The 22,140-nt window shown below is 47.7% G+C and overlaps 1 protein-coding gene across 1 annotated transcript in view; it reads left to right on the forward strand.

Moving 5' to 3' along the window:
• The window catches only part of POLR1A (RNA polymerase I subunit A), a 76,625-nt gene that overhangs the window by 38,063 nt on the left and 16,422 nt on the right, over window positions 1-22,140 (forward strand). Inside the window, exons 15-22 of the mRNA XM_030837474.2 lie at window positions 11,220-11,369; window positions 12,392-12,575; window positions 15,137-15,219; window positions 15,324-15,482; window positions 17,287-17,385; window positions 18,395-18,547; window positions 19,822-19,904; window positions 21,719-21,884. Of these exons, the coding sequence (XP_030693334.1) occupies window positions 11,220-11,369; window positions 12,392-12,575; window positions 15,137-15,219; window positions 15,324-15,482; window positions 17,287-17,385; window positions 18,395-18,547; window positions 19,822-19,904; window positions 21,719-21,884 (1,077 nt within the window). The remainder of the gene's footprint in view (window positions 1-11,219; window positions 11,370-12,391; window positions 12,576-15,136; window positions 15,220-15,323; window positions 15,483-17,286; window positions 17,386-18,394; window positions 18,548-19,821; window positions 19,905-21,718; window positions 21,885-22,140) is intronic.

Here is a 22,140-nt window from a genome sequence, read left to right on the forward strand (position 1 = left end):
ATTTTTTGCCTCTGTGTACATGAGGGATTTTGATAGGTGGTTTTCTTGTCATATGTTTGCCTGGTTTTGGTATCAGGGTAACATTGGCTTCATAGGATGAGTTGGGAAGTATTTACTCTTCTTCCGTTTTCTGTAAGAGTTTGTATAGTATTTTTTTTTAAATAAATTTATTTATTTATTTTTGACTGTGTTGGGTCTTCACTGCTGCGCACGGGCTTTCTCTAGTTGCGGCTATCGAGGGCTACTCTTTGTTGTGGTGAGTGGGCTTCTCATTGCAGTGGCTTCTCTTGCTGCGGAGCACAGGCTCTAGGCACGTGGGCTTCGGTAGCTGTGGCACGTAGGCTCAGTAGTTGTGGCTTGCGGGCTCTAGAGTGCAGGCTCAGTAGTTGTGGCTTGCGGGCTTAGTTGCTTCACAGCATGTGGGACCTTCCTGGACCAGGGCTCGAACCCGTGTACCCTACATTGGCAGGCGGATTCTTAACTACTGTGCCACCAGGGAAGTCCCCAGAGTTTGTGTAGTACTGATATTATTTTTTCGTTAAATGTTTGGTGGAATTCACCAGTGGAGCCATCTGGACCTGGAGTTTTCTCTTTAGGAAGATTTGTTTAACTAAAATTTCTATTTCTCTAATACATATAGGGCTATTTAGGTTATCTCTTTCTTCTTGGAGGAACTTCACTGCTTTGTTTTTTCAAGGAATTTCATCTAAGTTATTGAATTTATAGGCGTAAAGTTATTCATCATATTCCTTTATTTTCCTTTTCTATTTGTAGAGTCTGAAGGTGGGTCCCCTGTCTCATTTCTGATAGTGGTAATTTGTGTCTTCTCTCTTCTTCCTGCTCAGTTTGCTTAGAGGTCTGTCAGTTTTATTGTTCACAGAGAACCAGCTATTATTGACTTTCTCTATTTTTCTGTTTTCTGTTTCATTGATTTCACTTTGATCTTTATTTCCTTTCTTCTGTTTACTTTGGGTTTGATTTGCTTTTTTTTTTAGTTACTTAAGGTTGAAACAGAAGTCACTGATTTGAAACTTTTTTCCTTTTTTTAATATTGGCATTTTATATATAAAATTTCCCCTAAGCATGTTGTATTTTCATTTACGTTCACTTCAGAATACTTGCTAATTTCTCTTTTTTTGACCCCTGAGTTATTTAGAAGTATATGATTTAGTTTCCAAATATTGAGGGGTTTTCCAGATGTCTGTATTACTGATTGCAAATTTAATTCCACTGTGGCCAGAGAACATACCTTGGATAACTTGAGTCCTTTTCAATTTATTGAGATTTGTTTTATGACTTCAAATACAGTCTGTCTTGGTAAATGATCCGTGTGTCCTTAAAAATAATATGTATTCCGCTGTTGTTGGATGGCGTGCTCTGTAAATGTCAGTCAGGTTCAGGTGATAGATAGTTCAAGTGTACTATATCCTTGCTGATCCCTGTCCTTCACTTCCTAAGGTCACTGTATCGAAAACCTTTGTTTTATATTCATGTTTCATGTTCATGTCTGCTTTTGTTGTTATTGTTTTTGTTTCTAGTGGTTGTGAAATCAGGTCACCATTTTTCTATCCTGGCCAGAAACAGAAGTTGATTTAACAGAATAGATGGGGAATTTTGCAGTTAAGTTTAGTTCAGGGATTGGTGAGCTTTTTCTGTAAAATCCAGAGAGAAAATATTTTAGGCTTTGTTGGTCATCCAGTCTCTGAGTTACAACTACTCAGCTCTGCCATTGTCACGTGAAAGCAGACATAGACAAGGCTTAAATGCATGAGCATGACTGCGATTCAATTTAACTTTATTTACAAAAACAGATGGTGGGCCAGATTTGGCCTATAGGCTGTAGTTTGCTAGCCCCCAGTTCAGCTGGTTATACGTATTTGTCCACTTATATTCTTTTTATTATTTCGTTTTTATGTGTCTTTATTTTATAAGTCATCTCAAGTTATCTTGGACCTAAAGGGATTTTAATTCTTAAGTAAGTGTCCAGAATTTATTAGGATTTTGTTTTAACATAAGCAGTGAGTTCAAAATAGAACCAAATAGTTGACAAAGACTGTATATCTAGAGCTACGAATATGTTCATTCCCTTCAATCTGAGAATCCAGCCTAAGGAAATCATCTGAAGTATAGTAAAATAACTTGAAAAATGCAGTCCATGACATTGTGGTTTATAGTGGTGGAAATTAGAAAAACCTAGATACCCAGCACTGGGGCTAAGTAAATTGTGGGACATCCATTTGTTAAGATATTATGTAGTTGTTTAAAATAGTGGTTTTAAAAAGTTATGTAACCGTCTGGAAAATTCTCTGACATAATGTTGAAAGAAGAAATAGACTACACAGTTCTATGTGTAATCACAGTTGGAACGTGTTAAAAATGTATATGAGCAAAAACTTTGACATAAAAAAGATCAAAGTGATAGAGTAATTTGGTTTGTGTTAGGAATAATTTCTTTTTCACTGTTTAACATGTCTGGCCTATGCTTATTTTATAATGAAATCGAATTGGAAAACAGGCCCAGGTTTTATTTCTGTTGCAGTTGAGATTTTTCAGTGTTTTTTGAGAGGTTGGTACAGGCTGTTATTTCTTTGCAAATAGATGAAAGGGGGAAGAGTGACTGTACTGCACAAGAATTTGTTAGTGACTCAGTCTGATTCTACAGAGAAAAGCCATGTTTTGAATCAGGAAATAAGCAACTTAGCTTGGGAAATTTATTTGTACTGCCCTAGAAAATTAAGTGTTAGGCTATTTCTCCAGGGCATTTTATACAGCCTCTCGAGTGGTTTTCTTTCCACCTAAGAATCGGAGGTCTCTCACCATTTGTTGAAAATGAGAGAGCATGTAAAGGAAGAAGCTTTGCCCGTCACTGCAGATCTCGAGCATATAGAGCTCAATGAGTGTTCCCAAAGTGAATACGTAAGTCGTCACCTAGATCAGAAAGTAGAATATCACCAACACCCCCAGAAGACCCTTCCAGGCCCCTCTCAATTTCTGCCCCTCCCCAAAGGTAGCCACTCACCTGACTTCTAGCACTACAGGTAAGTTTTGTCTTTTCTTGAACTTTACAAAAATGGGATCATAGAGTAAATCATATCTTTGTGTGAGTCACTCATGTCATCACATATGGTGGTAGTTTATTCACTTTTGTTGATGTGTGGTATTATATTATATGAATATACCGTTGTATATTTGTCCATTTTACCGTTGATGGACATTTGGGTTGTCTTCGATCGTCTTCATTTGGCTATTACAAATAGGGCTACGATGACATTCTTGTACATGTCTTTTGCTGAGCATATATATGCATTCTGATGACTAAATGCCAAGGAATCAAATTGCTGAGTCATAAGATCTACCTTCAACTTTAATAAATAGTTTAATAAACAGGTTTCCAAAGTGCTTGTAGCAATTTACACCTCTACCAGCAGGGCATGAGAGTTCCAGTTACTCCTTATTCTCAGCAGAACTTCATATTATTGTTCCATTTCGTTTGGGTGTCTTTTATTTTTTGTTTTTACCCTCATCTGTAAATTTAGCCATTGAAATGGGTGTGGAGTGGTGTCTTATTGTGGTTTTAATTTACATTTCCTAATGACAAGTGAGGTTGAGCACCTCTTCATATGCTTATGGCCACTGGGATCTCATCTTTTGTGAAGTGCCTGTTCAAGTCTTTTGCCTTTTTTTTAGTCTATGCCATTCTCTTATTACTAGGTAAGAGTTTTAGAAATATATTCTAGTGTAAGTCCATTGCCAGATATGTGTATTACAGATACCTTCTGCTTGATGGCTGGCCTTTTTGCCCTTTCACTTAATGCTGTTTTCTAATGATCAGAAGTTCTTTATGTAATATAATTCACCAGGCTTTGCCTTTTATGGCTAATCCTGTATAAAAACTACTTGGCTGCCCCAGGGTCATTAAGGTATTTCCTTGTATCATTGGTAAGCAGCTTTATTGTTTGCCCATTCATGCTTAGGTCTACTGTCTGCCTGGAGTTGAATTTTGTGGATGTTGTTGATGTGAGGAAGGGGTCAGGATTCATTTCCTTCCCATAGGAGTATCCAGTTGATACAACATCGTTGATGAAAAGACCATTGTTTTTCCTCAGCTCTTTAGTATCTCCTGTGTTGTAAATCAACTAATTGTATATGTGTAGTTGTACTCCTGGACTCATTTCAGTTCCATTGATTAGTTTGATCCCATTGCACCAATACCACACTGTCTTAATTATTGTAGCTTTATAGTAAGTTTTGATTTTCGATAGTAAAAGTTTCCAGCTTTGTTCTTCTTCATGACTATCTTGAATATTCTTGGCCCTGTGAATTTCCATATAAATTTCAAAGTCATCTTGTATATTTCTGCAAAAAAGTACCTGCCAGGAGTTCTTTTGAGATTACATTCCAGGGTTGAATCTTCCAAATTATGAACACAGTATGTGTTTCAGTGACATAAAAGTCTTGTTCATCTTTCATTAGATCCATTCCTAGGTTTTGCTATTACAGATGATATTATGGGGGGTTTTTTGTGGGTTTTTTTTTTTTTTTTTTTTTTTTTTTTTGCGGTACGCGGGCCTCTCACTGTTGTGGCCTCTCCCGTTGCGGAGCACAGGCTCTGGACGCACAGGCTCAGTGGCCATGGCTCACGGACCTAGGCCGCTCCGCGGCATGTGGGATCTTCCTGGACCGAGGCACGATCCCGTGTTCCCTGCATCGGCAGGCGGACTCTCAACCACCGCGCCACCAGGGAAGCCCAATATTATGTTTTAAATTTCCTAATTGTTTATGGTTGGTATATAGAAATACAGTTAATTTTTGTATATTGTCCTTCATTCAGCAACCTTGCTGAGTTCATTTATTAGATCTCTGCCCTTTAAATTCTTTCTAACTATAGAAGTAACGTAAGTTTTTCGTTAAATAAAGAGACAGTAGGGCTTCCTTGGTGGAGCAGTGGTTAAGAATCCACCTGCCAATGCAGGGGACACAGCTTCGAGCCCTGGTCCGGGAAGATCCCACACGCCGCGGAGCAGCTAAGCCCGTTTGCCACAACTACTGAGCCTGTGCTCTAGAGCCGGCGAGCCACAGCTACTGAAGCCCACGCGCCTAGAGCCCGTGCTCCGCAACAAGAGAAGCCACTGCAATGAGAAGCCCGCACGCCACAACAAAGGGTAGCCCCCGCTCTCCACAACCAGAGAAAGCCCGCAGCAGCAACGAAGACCCAATGCAACCAAAAATAATAAATAAAATAAATAAATTTATAAAAATAAATAAAGAGACAGTAATATGAAAGGAAAAAGGAAAAATTTCCTCTCTGTCCGATCCCATTCTTCATGTATGTGCATACTCTCATAGAGAAGAAATAAAAATGGAATCATATTATACCTACTCAGGAGAACCATGAACCATGATTAAATTTGACATTCAATTTTGAGCTTGTATTTAAGACCACTTCTTTATCCATGATATTCTGGTGCCTGAGGCATGCACTTACCTCATCCTCAGGCACGTCAACCTCAATTTTAACTGGTCTGTAAGAGAGCTTACTTTAATTGAGCCACCAGGTCCTCCAAAGGGAATCTCATTATTTCAGGCAGTTTGTATTTTTAATTTGAACCACCCTAACACACTCCAAATATAGCATGAAGTTTATTTAACTGTTTTCATGTGCTAGGTTGACAGAACCTTTCTTGTAATTGCTTTGTGACATATTTAGTTCACTTAATGATGTATCATGGGGTTCATTCTGTGTCTGTACATGTACACTGACTTCATTCTTCTTAACCCATTCTGTGTTGTACCCAACAATATGGATATATATAATTGATTTAACTGTCTCTCTATTGGCAGACATTTAATGAGTGTCCAGTTTTTTTGTTGTGGTGATTTTTTCGTTTTGTTTTGTTTTTGGCCACGCTGAGTGGCTTGTGGGATCTTAGTTCCCTGACCAGGGATCGAATCCAGGGCCCTGGCAGTGAGAGCGCTGAGTCCTAACCTCTGGACCGCCAGGGAATTTCCTATTGGCAGACATGTAGATCGTCGCCTGGTTTTTTACTATTCTGAACAGTGCTGTGGTGGACACCCACTTATATCTATACTAGTGTACTTTTCGTTGGTATATATTTTAAATGAATTCCTAGAATTGTGATTGCTGGCTTAAAGGGTATACACATTTCAAAACATTTTTTAAAAAGAAGTCCATTTAATTTTTAGAACATTTTTTAAAGTTCAATACAGGCTTCATATAAATAATTTAAATAATAAATAATTATAATTCTTGTAGATTTTGCCTCCCTTCACAGTTTAAAAGAATGTTGCAGGTATGATCTTTCCTCCCTAGCATAGTTTATGACCAGAAAGTAAATTATGCGCTTCTAGAATATTAGTGTAGGTAAGGACCTCGAATCATCTTGTCCGGAATCCTTGTTTTTTTTATTGAAATGTAATTCATACTTACCAGAAAAGTTACCATTTTTGGTATATAATTCAGTATATATAATATAATACAGTGATTTTTTTTTCGGTGTATTCTTTATGTTGTACAATCATCACCACTAATTCCAGAACAATTCCATAACCCCCAAAAGAAACTCAGTACCTATTGGCAGTCAGCCCTGATTCCTCCTTCCCCCATTCCCTGGTAATCACTTTCTGTCTCTGTTGATTTGCCTGTTTTGGACATTTCATATACATGGTATCATACAAGTTAGGTATGCTTTTGTGGCTTGTTACTTTTACTTAACATAATGTCTTCAAGATTCATCCATGTCATAGCATGAACAGTACCTCATTCCTTTTCATGGCTGAATAGTATTCCATTGTATGGTTATACCACATTTTGTTTATTCATTTGTCAGTTGATAAATGGAATATTTGGCTCGTTTCCACTTTTCGGCTGTTATAAATAAGGCTGCATTGAGTATTCGTGCACCAGTTTTTTATGAATGTGTACTTTCAATTCTCTTGAATATATAGCTATGAGTGAAATTTCTGGGTCATATGGTAATTCTATGTTTAACATTTTTGAGGAACTACCAAACGTTTTTCCAAAGCAGCTATACAATTTTACATTTCCACCAGCAATGTATGAAGGTTCCAATTTCTCCACATCCACACTAGCACTTATTTGTCTTTTGTTTTTTCAATGGCCATCTTAGTGGGTGCAAAGTGGTGTTTCGTTGTGGTTTTCATTTACCTTTCCCTAATGATTAAAAATATTGAGCATCTTTTCATATGCTTACTGGCCATTTATAATATCTTCTTTGAGACATGTCTATTCAAGCTCTCTGCCCATTTATTAATTGGGTTGTTCGTCTTTTTAATTGTTGAGTTCTAACAGTTCTTTATATATTGTTGCTCTTAGATCTGTATCACATATATGACACAAATATTTTGTACCATTATATGGGTTGTTTTTTCACTTTCTTGATAGTGCCCTTCAACACACAAATATTAATTTTGATGAAGTCCTATTTATTGACTTTTTCTTTTGTTGCCTGTGCTTTTGGTGTCACATCTGAGAATCTGTTGCCTAATCCAAGGGTACACAGATTTACAGCTGTGTTTCCATCTAAGAGTTTTATGGTTTTAGCCCTTACATGTAGGTCTTTGATCCATTTTGAGTTAATTTTTCTATGTGGTGTGAGGTAGGGGTCCAGCTTCATTCTTTTGCCAGTAGATAACACAGTTGTCTCGGCACCATTTGTTGACAAGACTATTCTTTCTCCATTGAATGTTCTTAGCACCCTTGTTAAAAATCAGTTAACCACAGGTGTATGGATTTATTTTTAGACTCTCAATTCTAGTCTATTAATCAGTATGTCTATTTTTATGCCAATATCATGTCCTGATTACTGTAGCTTTGAAATAAGTTTTAAAATCTGGAAATGTGAGTCCTCCAGCTTTGTTCTTTTTCGAGATTGTTTTAGCTATTTGGGGTGCCTTGCATTTCCATATGAATTGTAGGGTCAGCTTGTCACTTGTGTAAAACTGGCAGTTGGAATTTTAATAGGGATTGCATTGATCTGTAGATCAATTTGGGGAGTGTTGCCATCTTAACAATATGAAGTCTTCCAATCCATGATGTTTCCATTTACTTAGATCTTCTTTAATTTCTTTAAATAGTATGTTATTGTTTTCCACTTACAAGTTTTGGATTTCTTTGGTTAAATTTATTCCTGAGTATTTTATTCTTCGTGAGGTTATTGTACATGGAATTGTTTTCCTAATTTCATTTTCAGATTGTTCATTGTTAATGTGTAGAAATATGGTTGATTTTTTAAAAAACATTTATTTGTTTATTTATTTATGGCTGAGTTGGGTCTTTGTTGCTGCACACAGGCTTCCTCTAGTTGCAGCGAGCGGGGGCTACTCTTCGTTGCTGTGCGCGGGCTTCACATTGCAGTGGCTTCTCTTGTTGCAGAGCACGGGCTCTAGGCATGCAGGCTTCAGTAGTTGTGGCACGCAGGCTCAGTAGTTGTGGCTCGCGGGTTCTAGAGCACAGGCTCAGTAGTTGTGGCACACGGGCTTAGATGCTCTGTGGCATGTGGGATCTTCCCGGACCAGGGCTCGAACCCATGTCCCCTGCATTGGCAGGCGGATTCTTAACCACTGCACCACCAGAGAAGCCCTACGGTTGATTTTTGAATGTTGATCTTAAATCCTTTAGCTTTGCTAAGTCATTTAGTAGCTCTAATAATTTTTTGTGGATTCCTTTGGGTTCTCTCTACATAAGGTTATGTCATCTGCAAGTAGAGGTAGTTTTCATTCTTACTCTCCAATCTGAAAGCAGCTTTATTCTTTCCATGCCTGATTGCCCTGGCTAGAACCTCTGTTGAATAGAGTGGCGGGAGCACACATTCTTTTCTTGTTCCTGATCTTAGGCAGAAAGCGTCGTCTTTGCTCGCTGAGAATGGTAGCTGTAGGGTTTTCATTGACGCCTCCCCTTTATTAGGTCGATGATGTTCCTTCCTGTTCCTAGTCTGTTGAGTGTTTTTATCATGAAAGGGTATTGAGATTGTGAAATGCTTTTACTGCCCCCTTGATTTTACAGATAAGGTGGCAGGTCACATCTCCCTGTCCTTAGATGGTTGGATACATATGTTACCTTTCTCTCAGACTTTCCATCCTGACTGTGCCCAGCTGGCGGTCCCAACTGGGCATGTGACACTGCGGTTGAAGTGCAGCTTGTGGTCAGCATCCCAGGGAAGTCACCCTCCTGCCTTTACTCCTCACCCCCTCTCCTGGCGGTGCCAGCCTTGTGAAGCACGGGGGCCATGACCTTCCTGGTCATTTTCTGAGGGATAACAAGGGCTGTTGTCTGCTTTCTTTCACGATGCTGTTGCCAGCTGTCGCTGGTTCCCGGAGCCCATGCGTGAAAAGACAGCTGCTCCCGTAGCTGCCCCGACCCCACTGTGCACATATAGACACTTCCTTGTAGGGCACAGGCACACAGAGAGCCGTTGATGCCAGCCGGCGGCTCCCAGCCCCTCCGCAGCCCTGGGCCTGTCTGACCGGTCTGCCTGCCCCCAGCCTGCCGTGTCTTTGGGAATGCGTGCCCTTGGCCTCTGTGGAGCTGACCCGTGGTCATCCCCAGGAACGGCTGCCCCCATGTGGCTTCTCTGTGGAGCAGCTGTTTGTGAAATCGCCTCTCTCGGCCTCCTGCTGGCAGTCGTGTATTGAGTGGACGGCCATACCGATGGGCCCAATTGGGCAGAGGAAGGACTCCCCGGCCTTTCAGTAGCCATGATTAGTCCCAGTCAAATAAATGTATTTCTGGTATTAGCTACGTAGAAGTGAATTGTGTGGGAGCCATGGGGTGGCCCAGCAGTCACATCACCAGCGCGCCCTGTGACAGACCTCACGCAGAGACAGCGTCCCACGTGCTCCCCACTCAGGACGCCTTAATAACTGCTTCCAAAGTGCCAATCCTTCTTGTCAGTGTCACTTGGGAGGCATATTCTTTGCAGCATTTATTTAGCTTCAAGGTCCAGACCAGGAATGTATTTGGAACAGGTGATCCTGCTAAAAGTTATATCCGAGCACGTCGCTCCTTTGATCGAAACTTTCCGATTACCTTTCCTTCTCACTCAAACGAAAAGCCTTCTGCCCAAAACGCATGCTCTGACCTCTGCAGGGCTCCCTTCTCCTCCGTGGTGAGGCTTTCCTTGCCTGTCTTGTGTAAAATCCCAGGTACTCTCTCTGCCTGCCCTACTCTGGGTCCTCCTTCCCCACTTTATTTTCCTCCAAAGCGTGGATCCCCTCGGGATTGGAGGCTCCACTGAGGGCAGACTGTTTTATTCATGACTCCCCCAGCGCCTGGCTCAGAGTAAGCCCTCGATGTATAATTGCTGAATGAATAAACGGATCTCATCTCTATGCTACACACGAGCAATGCTAAGGCTAAGAGAACGTAACCCTTTGCCCCCCAGCCCACGACCAGTCAGTGATGGAGTGGACCCTGGGACACCCCGTTATCCCCGAAGCTCCACCGCAGCCTGCTTCTCAGTCACATACCTCGGGCCTCCTCTGTGAAGCTCTTCAGAGGGAAGACTCTGGATTCTTAGTCTGTATATCCTTTCCTCCTTGGTGCCCCCCAGAAAGTCAGCACTGTTCTGTGGGAGGACATCACTAACTGTATGTGATAATTGTCATCTCTTTTGATGTGGCTGGAAAATGAGAGAAGGATGCCTCTGACGGGGTTCTTGGACCTTTGCCTCAGTCCTGGGGCTCACGTGTCAGAGCTGCCTTTCCCTGGCAGAGGGCGGTGTTACGAGCCCCACCATCTCTCTCAACCCTGCTGTCTGTTTTCCTTTTTTTTGTTTTTGTTTTTAACCACATACAAATTTAAATCTTTCTCTACTGTGATCCCACAGCAGTTTATTTTCCTTTTCTTCCTTTGGTCTATTCAGGAAGTTGATTTCAAGTCTAGGGGATTCTTCACTCTAAGAAGAAGTGAAGTTCTTAGTGGTATGTGTTTGTTTCCAGTCCTAAACTCCCTCCCTCCTAAGTCACGTAAGCAGAAAAGTAAAAACTGAGATCTTGTCCCACAGACAAGAAACTGTCCCTTTTTTGTTGGTGGTGTTTTTTTGTTTGTTGTTTTCTGCTTCACCTGCAGCTCATCAGAATGGAGCTGTCTGCCTTTCAGGATGAAGAGGGACAGGGGGCCCTAAAAGGGAACGTCTCAGCTTTTCTTCCCTCCATCAGCTTTGTCTTCTTTTTCTTTCCAGGTTGTGTCCACGCTGCTCATCAACATAATCCCAGAGGATCACGTCCCACTGAACTTGTCAGGAAAGGCGAAGATTGGCGGGAAGGCCTGGGTGAAGGAGTCTCCTCGGCCCGTTCCCGGCTTTAACCCCGACTCCATGTGCGAGTCCCAGGTATGGCTGCCCAGCTGTGTGGGTTGGAGTCTCCCAGTCCTGGGTTTAGGCAGCTTGATTTAAAATCAAGACAGAGAAATGGAGGCACGTGCACAGAAAGAGGAGTCGTGCCTGAAGGGAAGAAGTTGTACCCAAACTGTGTCGACTTCGGTTTTGGAAAGAGTAAGAGTTGACCATTAGCATTTGACTCTCAGTATAAAACTCATAACCAGCATGGAAAGGCTTCTCTGGCAGAAGGCCTCTGAACTTGACTCAGCAAAGCTTGGAAATGCAGACCCTGTGTTTTCCCCTGAGACCCCTGAGAGGCTGAAGATCATTATGCTGCTGTGAGGTTTCACACCTCCCAGCTCTGTGCTCAGGAACCAGGCCTTGGGGGCAGCCCCAGGGCAGCCAGACCCGGGGGGCACGGTGCTGCTGCAGGAGAGCGACACACTAAAGACTGCCAAGGCCTCTGTGTGCTCTTGGTGGGGGAGTATCCCCACGGCCCCAGCTCACAAGTGCTTTGTCACAGGGTCTAACACACATCGCATTTGGAACCCAAGCTGCCCCTCTTCTTTCCCTTCCTAGATTATATACTTAATGTGTGTGGCACCGTGCAACTAGAAGTCCTTCCTTGAATTAGCTGCTAATGCTTGAAACCAACTTTATGGAAGTACAAATTCAGGTCTTAAATGATATCAAAAAGGTTGTGTTTTTCTTATTACCAGGGTACAAGGAAGGAAGTACCTAGGCCAAGGTCACGGTTATGAACTTTAGACGCTAGGTTTTCTCATTTCCAGTCACAAGGTTTTTGTCAAGGATCCTTGACTTTAAGTCAGTACGGATGGGTGGAGGGAGCACGGGGCATAAGAACACACTGAAATATCTCTGTGTGTGTGTGTGTGTGTGTGTGTAGTCTTCTTTGCATCAAGGGCTTGAGGCAGGTTACAATAAGGTTAACAAGACACGAGATGGGGTGGGGTTGGGGGCCTCACACAGGAGGCGCTGCCTCCAACCCAGCGTTGGTGGCCGTCCCTCTGCAGGTGATCATCAGGGAAGGGGAGCTGCTCTGCGGGGTGCTGGACAAGGCACATTACGGGAGCTCCGCCTACGGCCTGGTCCACTGCTGCTACGAGATCTATGGCGGGGAGACCAGCGGCAAGGTTCTCACCTGCCTGGCCCGCCTCTTCACCGCCTACCTGCAGCTCTACAGAGGCTTCACTTTGGGTGAGTGTGGGCAGGTGGCCCTGGGGCCCCCTCCCCTGGCCAGCACGCACACCAGCATGTCTCCCCGGCTCTCCTGGCAGCCTCCAGGGGAACAGCCGGGCTCCTTCGACAAAGGCATCCTCACTTGGCCACCAGCCACACTTCACAGCCTTGCTCCTTCTCAGTGCTTCCCCTGCCCCCCAATCCCATGTTTCTTCACATAGCACAGAATGACACCCCCCTGTACCCTCATCTCTATTTCCATTCTGTCCCTTTCTCAACCCCACCCTTTCTGGTTTTCGGTCCCTGAGACCGATGTTTTCACACTCACACTCACCTCCATTCTCTCTTGCAAGTGCCCTTCCAGAATCCTCCAGTGCAGAATCCTCCGCACTCCATCTAGGGCCCTCCCTGTTGTCAGAGCTGCCTACACCTCCCGACGCAGCAGGTGAGGTTGGAAACACCACGTTGGGGCAGACCTGTCAGGTGATCCTAAGATAAGAAGAGGAACTCTCTGGTTTCCTCCCTGGAAATGAGAGCCCGCTGTTCAGGAAGTTGGCTTTGTAAAGAAAACACGTGTGCAGATACCTTTTGTGCCCCGAGCTCATTCAGGGCAGCGTGTCTCCAGGTGCGCAGAGCGGAGTCCGAGCCCTCCGGCAGTTTCCTGTGAGGAGTGGGTGACGGGCTGCGTGCTGAACAGGAGCCCCAGTGAGCGTGGGAATCGTCCAGCCGACAAGACCAGCAGCGGTGGGACTGAGTCCCCGTGTCCGTGTAGACGTGGGGCCGGTGGGCCTGCCGCAGCTGGAGTTGGCTCGTTGGCCTGCAGCGGGGCCTGCGTAATTGTATAATTTATATTAATCGTGGACAAGTCAAAATAATGTAGTACAGGTGTGAAAATAATTTAAAATCACCCAGCATTCAACTGCCAGGGATAACCACCAATGTCGATTTGATGTGTGTCTTTCTAGACTTGCCAAGTGCAAACACATTCAGAAAAAAGGGGATCCTACACGACCTAGTGTTTTGTAATCTGCTCCCCTCCCTCCAGGTGCAGATGTGTTTTGTTTTGTTTTTTTTTGCGGTATGCGGGCTTCTCACTGTTGTGGCCTCTCCCGTTGCGGAGCACAGGCTCCGGACGCGCAGGCTCAGCGGCCATGGCTCTCGGGCCCAGCCGCTCCACAGCACGTGGGATCTTCCCGGACCAGGGCACGAACCCGCGTCCCCTGCATCGGCAGGCAGACTCTCAACCACTGTGCCACCAGGGAAGCCCGCAGATGTGTTTTATAAATGTCCTCTTGGGTGAGCAAATATAAACCGACATCCTCAGGTCTGCGGCTACAGACTCTTCTACTTGTGTAGATGTACCGTAGCTTATTTAACCAGTTCCTGTTATTAGACGTTTAAGCTCTTTCCTGGTTGTCACGATATTGCTGGGATGAACACCCTTGAGCAAATATCTTTCAAAGCGAAAAGTAGAGGAAGATCCCACACCCAGACAGTGACGAGGATCAAACCTAACAGGCAGCTCTGCTCAGCACATGGTACGAGGAGAAGTTGGCCAAGGTGCAAAGACCATCTGGTGCCGAGAGACTGGGAGGGCGCAGGGCCAAGCTGGGCGTCGAGCTCGGAGGGGAGGCCGGGCTAGCCGTGGTGCCTTCTAGCCCTCGCAGCCGGAGGCCGCTGGAGGGACGGCAAGGCGGTCTGGAGCTGACCCCATGGAAGGGCCCACTTTCATGGTTGTGGCTTCCTCGCAGAGGGACAGTTTCTTTCCCCTCCTGCTCACACAAGTTCTTTAAAGGCTCTCAAGCTTCCAGGACTTTGCATGTGGGAGTCCCAGCCACCTTAGCCCCGCTTTGGAACAGTGCAGCCTTTGTCTCCCTTCCCACTCAGACCTTGGCCGAGGGACTTTGGAGTCCAGTAGCTCTCAGATGTAGACAGAAGGTAGTTCATTGAAAGAGAAAGTGGGAAGACTTCTTGCCCAAGGTGAGGAATTCCTCAGCCCTTTGAAGCCAGAAGGACAGGCTTAACTGAAGTGACCCAGGCTCTCCTCCTTCCAGTGCAATGACGGGGACCCTGCGGTGGTGGTCCCTGTCCCCCAGGCTCGAGCACGTCTGTGTGTGTGCCTGCACACGCGTTCTCACAACCACATAGGCTGGGCCCTACGCAGTGTGACTCCTGGGAGTCAAAACTAGGATGTCCTCTCCCTCCCTCTCTTCTTTCCTCAAACTCAGTCTTTCACCCAAAACGTCATCTTCACTTCTAGCCCATCCATCCAACATGTTTTTATTGAATGGAGGGAGTATAGCTGGTGGCTAAGGCACAAGTTTGGGACGTGGGCTTGGATTTACTCTCTGCCACTGTAACTCTGGGCTCAAGTTCGAGCCTTAAGTTTTGTCCTTTGTAAAATGGTAAGCCCGTAAGAGATGGTAGCAGTCTCTTAATGGTGATATGAATGTCACCATCATTGTCCAAGTGTTTCCTGCATGCGTGGCACCATGCTCCATGCCCTGACCTCACCAAGTTCACAGCCTGGTGAGAAGTCAGGCCCGGTCGCATCCAGGCTTGTCTGTTTCACTTCACAGGCGTGGAAGACATTCTGGTCAAGCCAAAGGCAGATGTCAGGAGACACAGGATCATTGAGGAGTCCACCCACTGTGGGCCCCGGGTGAGGAGGGCCTGGGTGGCTACTGCCTGCCGCAGAGGGTTGGCTGGGCTCCACACCCTCCTCACTTGGCTGCAGCCCTCGATGTTGTCCTTTTCTCATTCTAGGCTGTCAGGGCTGCGTTAAACCTTCCAGAAGTGGCATCGTGTGATGAGGTCCGAGGGAAGTGGCAGGATGCCCATCTGGGCAAAGACCAGAGGGATTTTAACATGATTGATCTGAAGTTCAAGGAGGAAGTGAATCATTACAGCAATGAAATTAACAAGGTTAGTCCAGCAGTGTGTGCACTTACCACCACCATTTTGAATGCTGGTGTTTTAAAAAATTACATTTTGATTCTCGCTCTGGGCTCTTTGGAGCAATTTGGCTGTTTAATAGCTGACTAGGTGAGACGTGAGGTGGGGCGAGTAGAATTGATCGTTTTGAAAAGCCAAGGGCTTCATTCCCTCACCCCGTTGGGGTCTGGAGAGGTCTTTGACGAATGCTGAGAAAGAAGACATTGCACTATTTTTCTTTTTTCCTTTTTTTTTTTTGACCACGCACAGCTTGTAGGATCTTAGTTACCCGACCAGGGATTGAACCCAGGTCCTTGGCAGTGAAAACACCGAGTCCTAACTACTGGACCACCAGGGAATTCCCCACTATTTTTCATTTTAAATGTTTGTATTTTGGGGTAACTGCATTAAAGGGGACGGAAGGAAATCTTTCCCAGGGGCCACTGCAGGGTGGAGGGGCAGAATGAAGGATCAAAACCACCAGTGCTGCTTATATGGGGGACCCAGGGGTGAAGGCCTGGGTTCGCATCCTGGCTCTGCCGTGGACTTGCTGTGAGATCTCGGGCCTTGTGTGATGTGAGCGGTCTGAGCCAGGTGTCCTCCCCCAGGGGGTTGGGGATGGGAAGAGCACCTGCCTCGTGGGCTTGCAGGGAGGATTTAGGAGCTAATCTGCACAGTGCCCTGGGTGAGGTGAGCGCCCTGCCAGTCCTCCAGAGCCCCTTCCTGCGCAGCTGAGAAAGGAGAGGGACGTCCCCGCACGAGCCAGGCTGGCAGACCCCGTTCTCTCGCCTTCTCAGCCCAGAGCTGGCGCTCCCAGTCCTGCGGCTTGAAGGAGCCCACCTGGCCCTCATCCTGCCTCCTGGGCCTTGAGGCCCCACCTGAGGAGGAGGGAGGGAGGCGTGGCCAGTGCCCAGCAGAAGTCAGTGTTTGCTCGTGGAGTCCTCTGACTGGCTGTCAGCATCCCCTCAGCGGCCAAGAATGCAGACCTTTTGGTTCAGTTCCGTCCTTGAGAGTCGTGGTTCAGAGGAGCCCTCCAGTACCGCGTGAAAACAAGGAGGCTCAGCTTCCAGGGCTGACTGGGGACGCTGCAGGTGGGGCGTTGTCTCAGAAGCATCTTAGGATTATCTCTTGTTCCTCCATCTCTTTCCACCCACTCTGCCTCTCCTGTGTGGGGCTGGGTCTCTGCAACCCTAGGCAGAAGCTTAGATAGACTCAGAGCTCCCCCCACCTCAGCATCTCCCTGGTCCCCCTGGGGGCTTTGCTAGCTTCCGCTGGCCCAGGAGCCAAGGTGAGCCTCCTGCTTGGTATTTGGGCAGCATGTTGGGAAACGTGAATGTGACACAGACATTGGTCATCATTGCTACTGTCCAGGGCCAGGCCATGCTCTGCTGGACAGGTTCCCAAGGGCACCACCTTAGGTTTTATTTTTAACCAGCTGCTTTTCAGAATCACGAACTGGAGATGCTGGCCCCTCTGCATCTCCTTTCCGGCTTCCTGGCAGAGGTGTCAAGAGAACGCAGCACCCTGGGCCATCCTCTTTTTTTTAGTTGTTATTGGAGTATAGTTGATTTAAAATGCTGTGTAAGTTTCTGCTGTACTGGGCCATCCTGTAGACTTCTCTCCAGGGCTTCTAGCCAAAGGGTTGATGCCGGGTGAGACTTCTTAGCTCGCGTGGGACCTGGCGCTTCTCTCTAGATAAATAGTCTGTGTTGGCTTCTGCATCCTGGATTTACCTTCTGAACCTGGGATTCCCAAGAGGGTGAGTCACTGACCAGTGCGTGTGTTCCATCTGCAGGCATGCATGCCTTTCGGCCTGCACAGACAGTTCCCAGAGAACAACTTGCAGATGATGGTGCAGTCTGGAGCCAAAGGTTCAACTGTGAATACCATGCAGGTGTGAGCCGAGGCGGGTGCTGGCTGGTTTGCAGAAGGGTGGGGTAGTTGCAGGAGGCACTTCTCAGATTTGTTTCTATTTTTGAAAGGATCCACATTCCATTCGAAATGTGGCAAGTACTGAAAAATACAAAAGTATGTCGAAATCAGTGCAGGCGCTAACCACCGTTAAGTGTTATAGACAGATACCGACACAAGTATCCAGATACTGACGTGTACCAAACAGATCCATGTTGTAAACTTACACACTGTATTATTATACATAGTCACATTATATATAAACACGGTGTGTGTGTATTTATAATCTTAGCTGAGATCCTGAAATGTTGCACGATCTGCGCTTTTCATTCAGTGTTACATTATAGGCATTGTCCTAGAGGTTTCTTAACCTTTAATTTTTGGCTCGTTATGGGGGACCAATTACTGCAGTGCTATCACAGCATTTTCACAAATTTTAGCAACTTTTAAAAAATATCTTGATGACCTTGAGAGGGTCTCAAGGACCATCTCATTATCTGGTGAGTAGAGAGCAACAGGAATGGGCTTAAAAGGCTGGAGGCCATCGGGAAGCCCTTGCGACTAAATAAAATCCAGACCTGCTGCTCTTCTCCCCACAAGAACATTAATAGTCAGTTTTATTCTCTTTTGACCTGAGAATGTTAAAGATCGCAGTTAAACTACTTTTTCTGCTAGTCTCAGTTTCCCCGTTAGGACCTGGGGGTCCTGTCCAAGTATAACACGCGATGCTTCTGAAACATGGCTGCCTTTACAAACACCGTCCGTTTCAACTGAGTCCAAATGCGAAAATTGCCGTCATGGAAAGGAAGACATAGTTATCTTCCTGGAAGGTCAGCTTTCTGGGCTCGTTTAGCAATCTAGGCTGGCCTTCAGGAGCTTGGATCCCATGCAGTGTTTCTGGAAGAGCAGGCCCCCCCCATCCCCTGCTGGGACGGAGCATCATTTAACGAGCATGTGGGTCTTCAGCTGCCTTTGGGTTTCCTTTCTCCCAGATCTCGTGCCTGCTGGGCCAGATCGAACTGGAAGGCCGGAGACCCCCGCTGATGGCATCTGGCAAGTCACTGCCCTGCTTCGAGCCGTATGAGTTCACCCCCAGGGCTGGCGGCTTCGTCACTGGCAGATTCCTCACCGGCATCAAGCCTCCTGTATGTAGTTTGGGTTTTCCTTTGGGCTGTTCTCCTCATCTCTTAAGCTCAACAGTAAGAGGCCTGTGACTTTCACCAGCAGCTTTAAGCAAAGACAGCCAAGTAATAAGTGCTAGGCTATCCCTGCTTACCCACTAGACCCTGGGGCCTGCAAGGACCAAGAGGACACAGCCATGTCGTGTTCACCATCATAATGCCAGAGCCCAGCACGGTGCCTAGCGCATTGTGGGTGCTCGGGAGGGATTGCTGATGAATGGGAAGATGAATAAGACCAATCCCAGCTCTGCCTCTTCCTGCTCTGCGCCCTTTCTCCACCGGTTCTTCCCTGCATCTGAGGGCAGCTGGGGACGGCGAGGCCCCTCACCAGGGTGCTCTCTGTGGCCAAAAGGAGCATCACAGAGACTTATTTCACAAAGCTTCCCTAAGAGAACCTCCCTGGCTCCTCCTTGACCTTGGGAAAATTGACCAGCGGTAGCAAATGTCTAGTTTTTCCTCAGTCAGCAACAAAACTCTCCCTTAAGAGAAAGGTTTTCTCCTCACACTTGGCAGAAATGGCTTTTCGACTGTGAGTACCTTCTGTTCCCTGGTCTAGCGCGTCTCTGCAAGGACGCCTCTTGTCAGACAGCTAAGTCCAGGTTGTGAACGGGACCGACCCTTTGTGTCAGGGCCACCAGCTGCTCCCAGGGCTCCTCCCTCAGTCCCACACGGACTCTCCAGTGGCCATCCGTGGCCCCTGGCGAAGGGTGGTGGAAAGCTGACGCAGACCAGAGAGTTCTGTACTCTGGTTGCGACCCCTTCGTGCATCATGAAACGATTGACTTCATGGAATGAAACAGAGGAGTGGTAAAGGCAGCATCAGAGTGGGGGATGGGGTCATTTCATAGAGTTTTAGCTCGAGTCACGTTATCTTTTATCGGCACGTGTGTGTGTGTATGTATGTACATGTTTGCTGATTACTGTTATAAACCCATGTCTCGTTGTGGAATTTTGGAAAACCCTACATGATGAGGCACCAGTGCCGTTTCTGTTTGGAAAATGGGATGCGTGTGGGGTGTGGGACATGGCACTGAGGACAGACTCCTGGGAACGGGAGCTGGAACATTTGTCCCTCTGTGCTCGGGCAGAATGAGACAGAGGCAACCCCAGGGGAGGGCAGGAGTCCCTGGGGCCGTGGGAGACGTCAGAGCTGCCAGGGGCACTGGCTTGAGCCACCCTTAGGAAGCACACCGTCCTCACTGCCACCCCTGGGACCTGGGTCCCCGCTTCTCCCACAGGAGTTCTTCTTCCACTGCATGGCCGGGCGAGAGGGTCTGGTGGACACGGCTGTGAAGACCAGCCGCTCCGGCTACCTCCAAAGGTAAAGAGCACCTGCTCTGCCACCTTTAGGTGGCATCAGCGTCTCAGGTCCATTCACCTCTGTCATTTTTTTCACATTTTCATTGACAATTCACTTAAGATCCCTTTGGATGAAAAAACTTCTAGAAAAAAATGTCCACGGGTGGCCCAAGACAGAAAATAGCCGATATCCTACCCCTCCTAGAGGATCGGTAAAGTGTGAGCTCAGAGGTTTATAGGAAGGGCCCGTGCGTCAGCGTGTGCGCCTTTCCCTGGGAGGAAGGTCCTGGGTGGTGATGCACTGGTCCTGCCCCCCGGGAGGGCTCTGCGGTTGGGGCAGAGAGGATTCCAGGCCCCTTGGGTCCGGCACTCGGAGCCAGGCTGGTCTCAGTTTTAAGCTTCAACCTCCCACCTGCCCAAACAGGCCAGCCAGAGAAGCTCCGTGTTCCCTTTCCTCCCAGAGAGGAGGTTAAACAAGCAGGTCTGGGCTGGTGCGCCCTGAGTTCCTGCATCCGGCGTGGATTACAGGGCCAGATCCACCTGTGAGCAGGGGTTACGCCCCACCTCCATCCTCTTAAATCATTCAGGGATACCTGTGGAGTGTAGAAAAAGCTAGGAATCGAGTGATCGCCTGAGTCTGGGGGTGGGGGATCTGTGTCGGGGGCCATCTGAATGCAGAGCAGGGAAGAGGAGGGTGTTGGGGATCCGGGCTGGCATGAAGAGCGGCAGCCACTGGGGCAAAGGGCACAGCGGTCCGCAGGACCCCTCTGCCGGTGGAGGGTCACGGCAGGAAGGGCGAGTGCCTTCCTTCAGACAGGAGGGGCCGTAGGTTGGAAGGCTGCCTCTTGTGGGTGGCGATGGAAAGGGAGAATCCGACGCGGCGAAGACGTGGAGCAACCGGCTGAAATGAACAAGAGGCAGGAGGCGTTAGGCCTGAGTGGCAGCACAGTGGCACGGTGGACAGAAAGCAAGACGCTGCAGAGGGGAGAGAGAAAGTTGTGGCTGGCGTGAGGGGGCAGCAGCAGGATAAGCAAGGGGATTGTTCCAGGGAGGGGGCCTGAAGCTCGGGAGAGGCCTGGAGATGCAGCCTCCAGGGCTGTGGCTGCTGCCGAGAGCTGCAGCCCTGCGAGGTGCCTGGTACCTCAGCATCTGCAGCAAAGGGGACAAGGATGCTCAGCTCCAGCCTCGCCAGGCCCCGGGCTGGGTGCCGAGAAGATAGTGCCGAGCTCTGTCCTTGGAGCTCAGGGGAACAGTGGCTCCTAGGAGACCCCCTCTGAAGGTGGCAGGAGGAGAAACCAAGGCAGGGTGGCCAGAGAAGTAAGCTAAGGCCAGCACCAGGGCAGCAGAGGGGGGCAGGTTGAGGGCGGCAGCTGACCGCTGGGAGCACTGAGGAAAAAAGGCACCGGGTTAGGGCTGTCACGTCAGCATTTAGTTCCTAAGGTCCCCTTTGTCCCTGACAGTCTCTGGACTAATGGCGTGAGAGAAGCATTGGATGGGGCGACAGCCCCGCTGCTTTGCCTGCCTCCTGGGTCTAAGGACACTGGTCCCTGGGGAGCCCTGCCATGTCAGGGAGCAACGGAGCAGGCAGTGGTCCCAGCAGCTGGGGCTGGAGCTGGGAGTCGGGGTCGAGCGGGGCAGCCAACCTCCTCAGGACACGTGGCTGCAGCCCCTGGCCACGAGGTGCTGTAGCTCAGAGCCTGGGGCACGGGAGCCAGCCTGTCCTGGGGGCTTGCCTGGCTGCAGGACAGCAGTCCCCTTTTCTGCCCTCCATCCGCTCCATCAGAGGCTGCCCTGGGAGGTGGCCCGGTGGGCGCTGAGCCAGTGGTCCCTGTACAGGTGCATCATCAAGCACCTGGAGGGGCTGGTCGTCCAGTACGACCTGACAGTCCGCGACAGCGACGGCAGCGTGGTGCAGTTCCTGTATGGGGAGGACGGCCTGGACATCCCCAAGACACAGTTCCTGCAGCCCAAGCAGTTCCCCTTCCTCGCCAGCAACTGTGAGGTAGTGTGCCGGTCCCCCGCGCCTGTGGGTCGTGGGGCGGGGGCCGTGCAGTGGGCCTCCCGCCCTGAGCTTTGCCACTCAGAGTGGCCGCTGAAAACTAGGGTGGGAAGAGTTCAAAAGCACCAGGCGATGCCTTGGAACGCCTGACCTTGTCAGAGCCCCTCCCTCTGTGTGCTTCATCCCGTGAGATGGCAGAGAGGCACGCACACGTCTAGAAAAACTGCACCGTGTGGGGCATTTGCCTTGTGCCGGGCCC

Source organism: Globicephala melas, chromosome 12, assembly GCF_963455315.2.
Source record: "Globicephala melas chromosome 12, mGloMel1.2, whole genome shotgun sequence".
NCBI lineage: Eukaryota > Metazoa > Chordata > Mammalia > Artiodactyla > Delphinidae > Globicephala > Globicephala melas.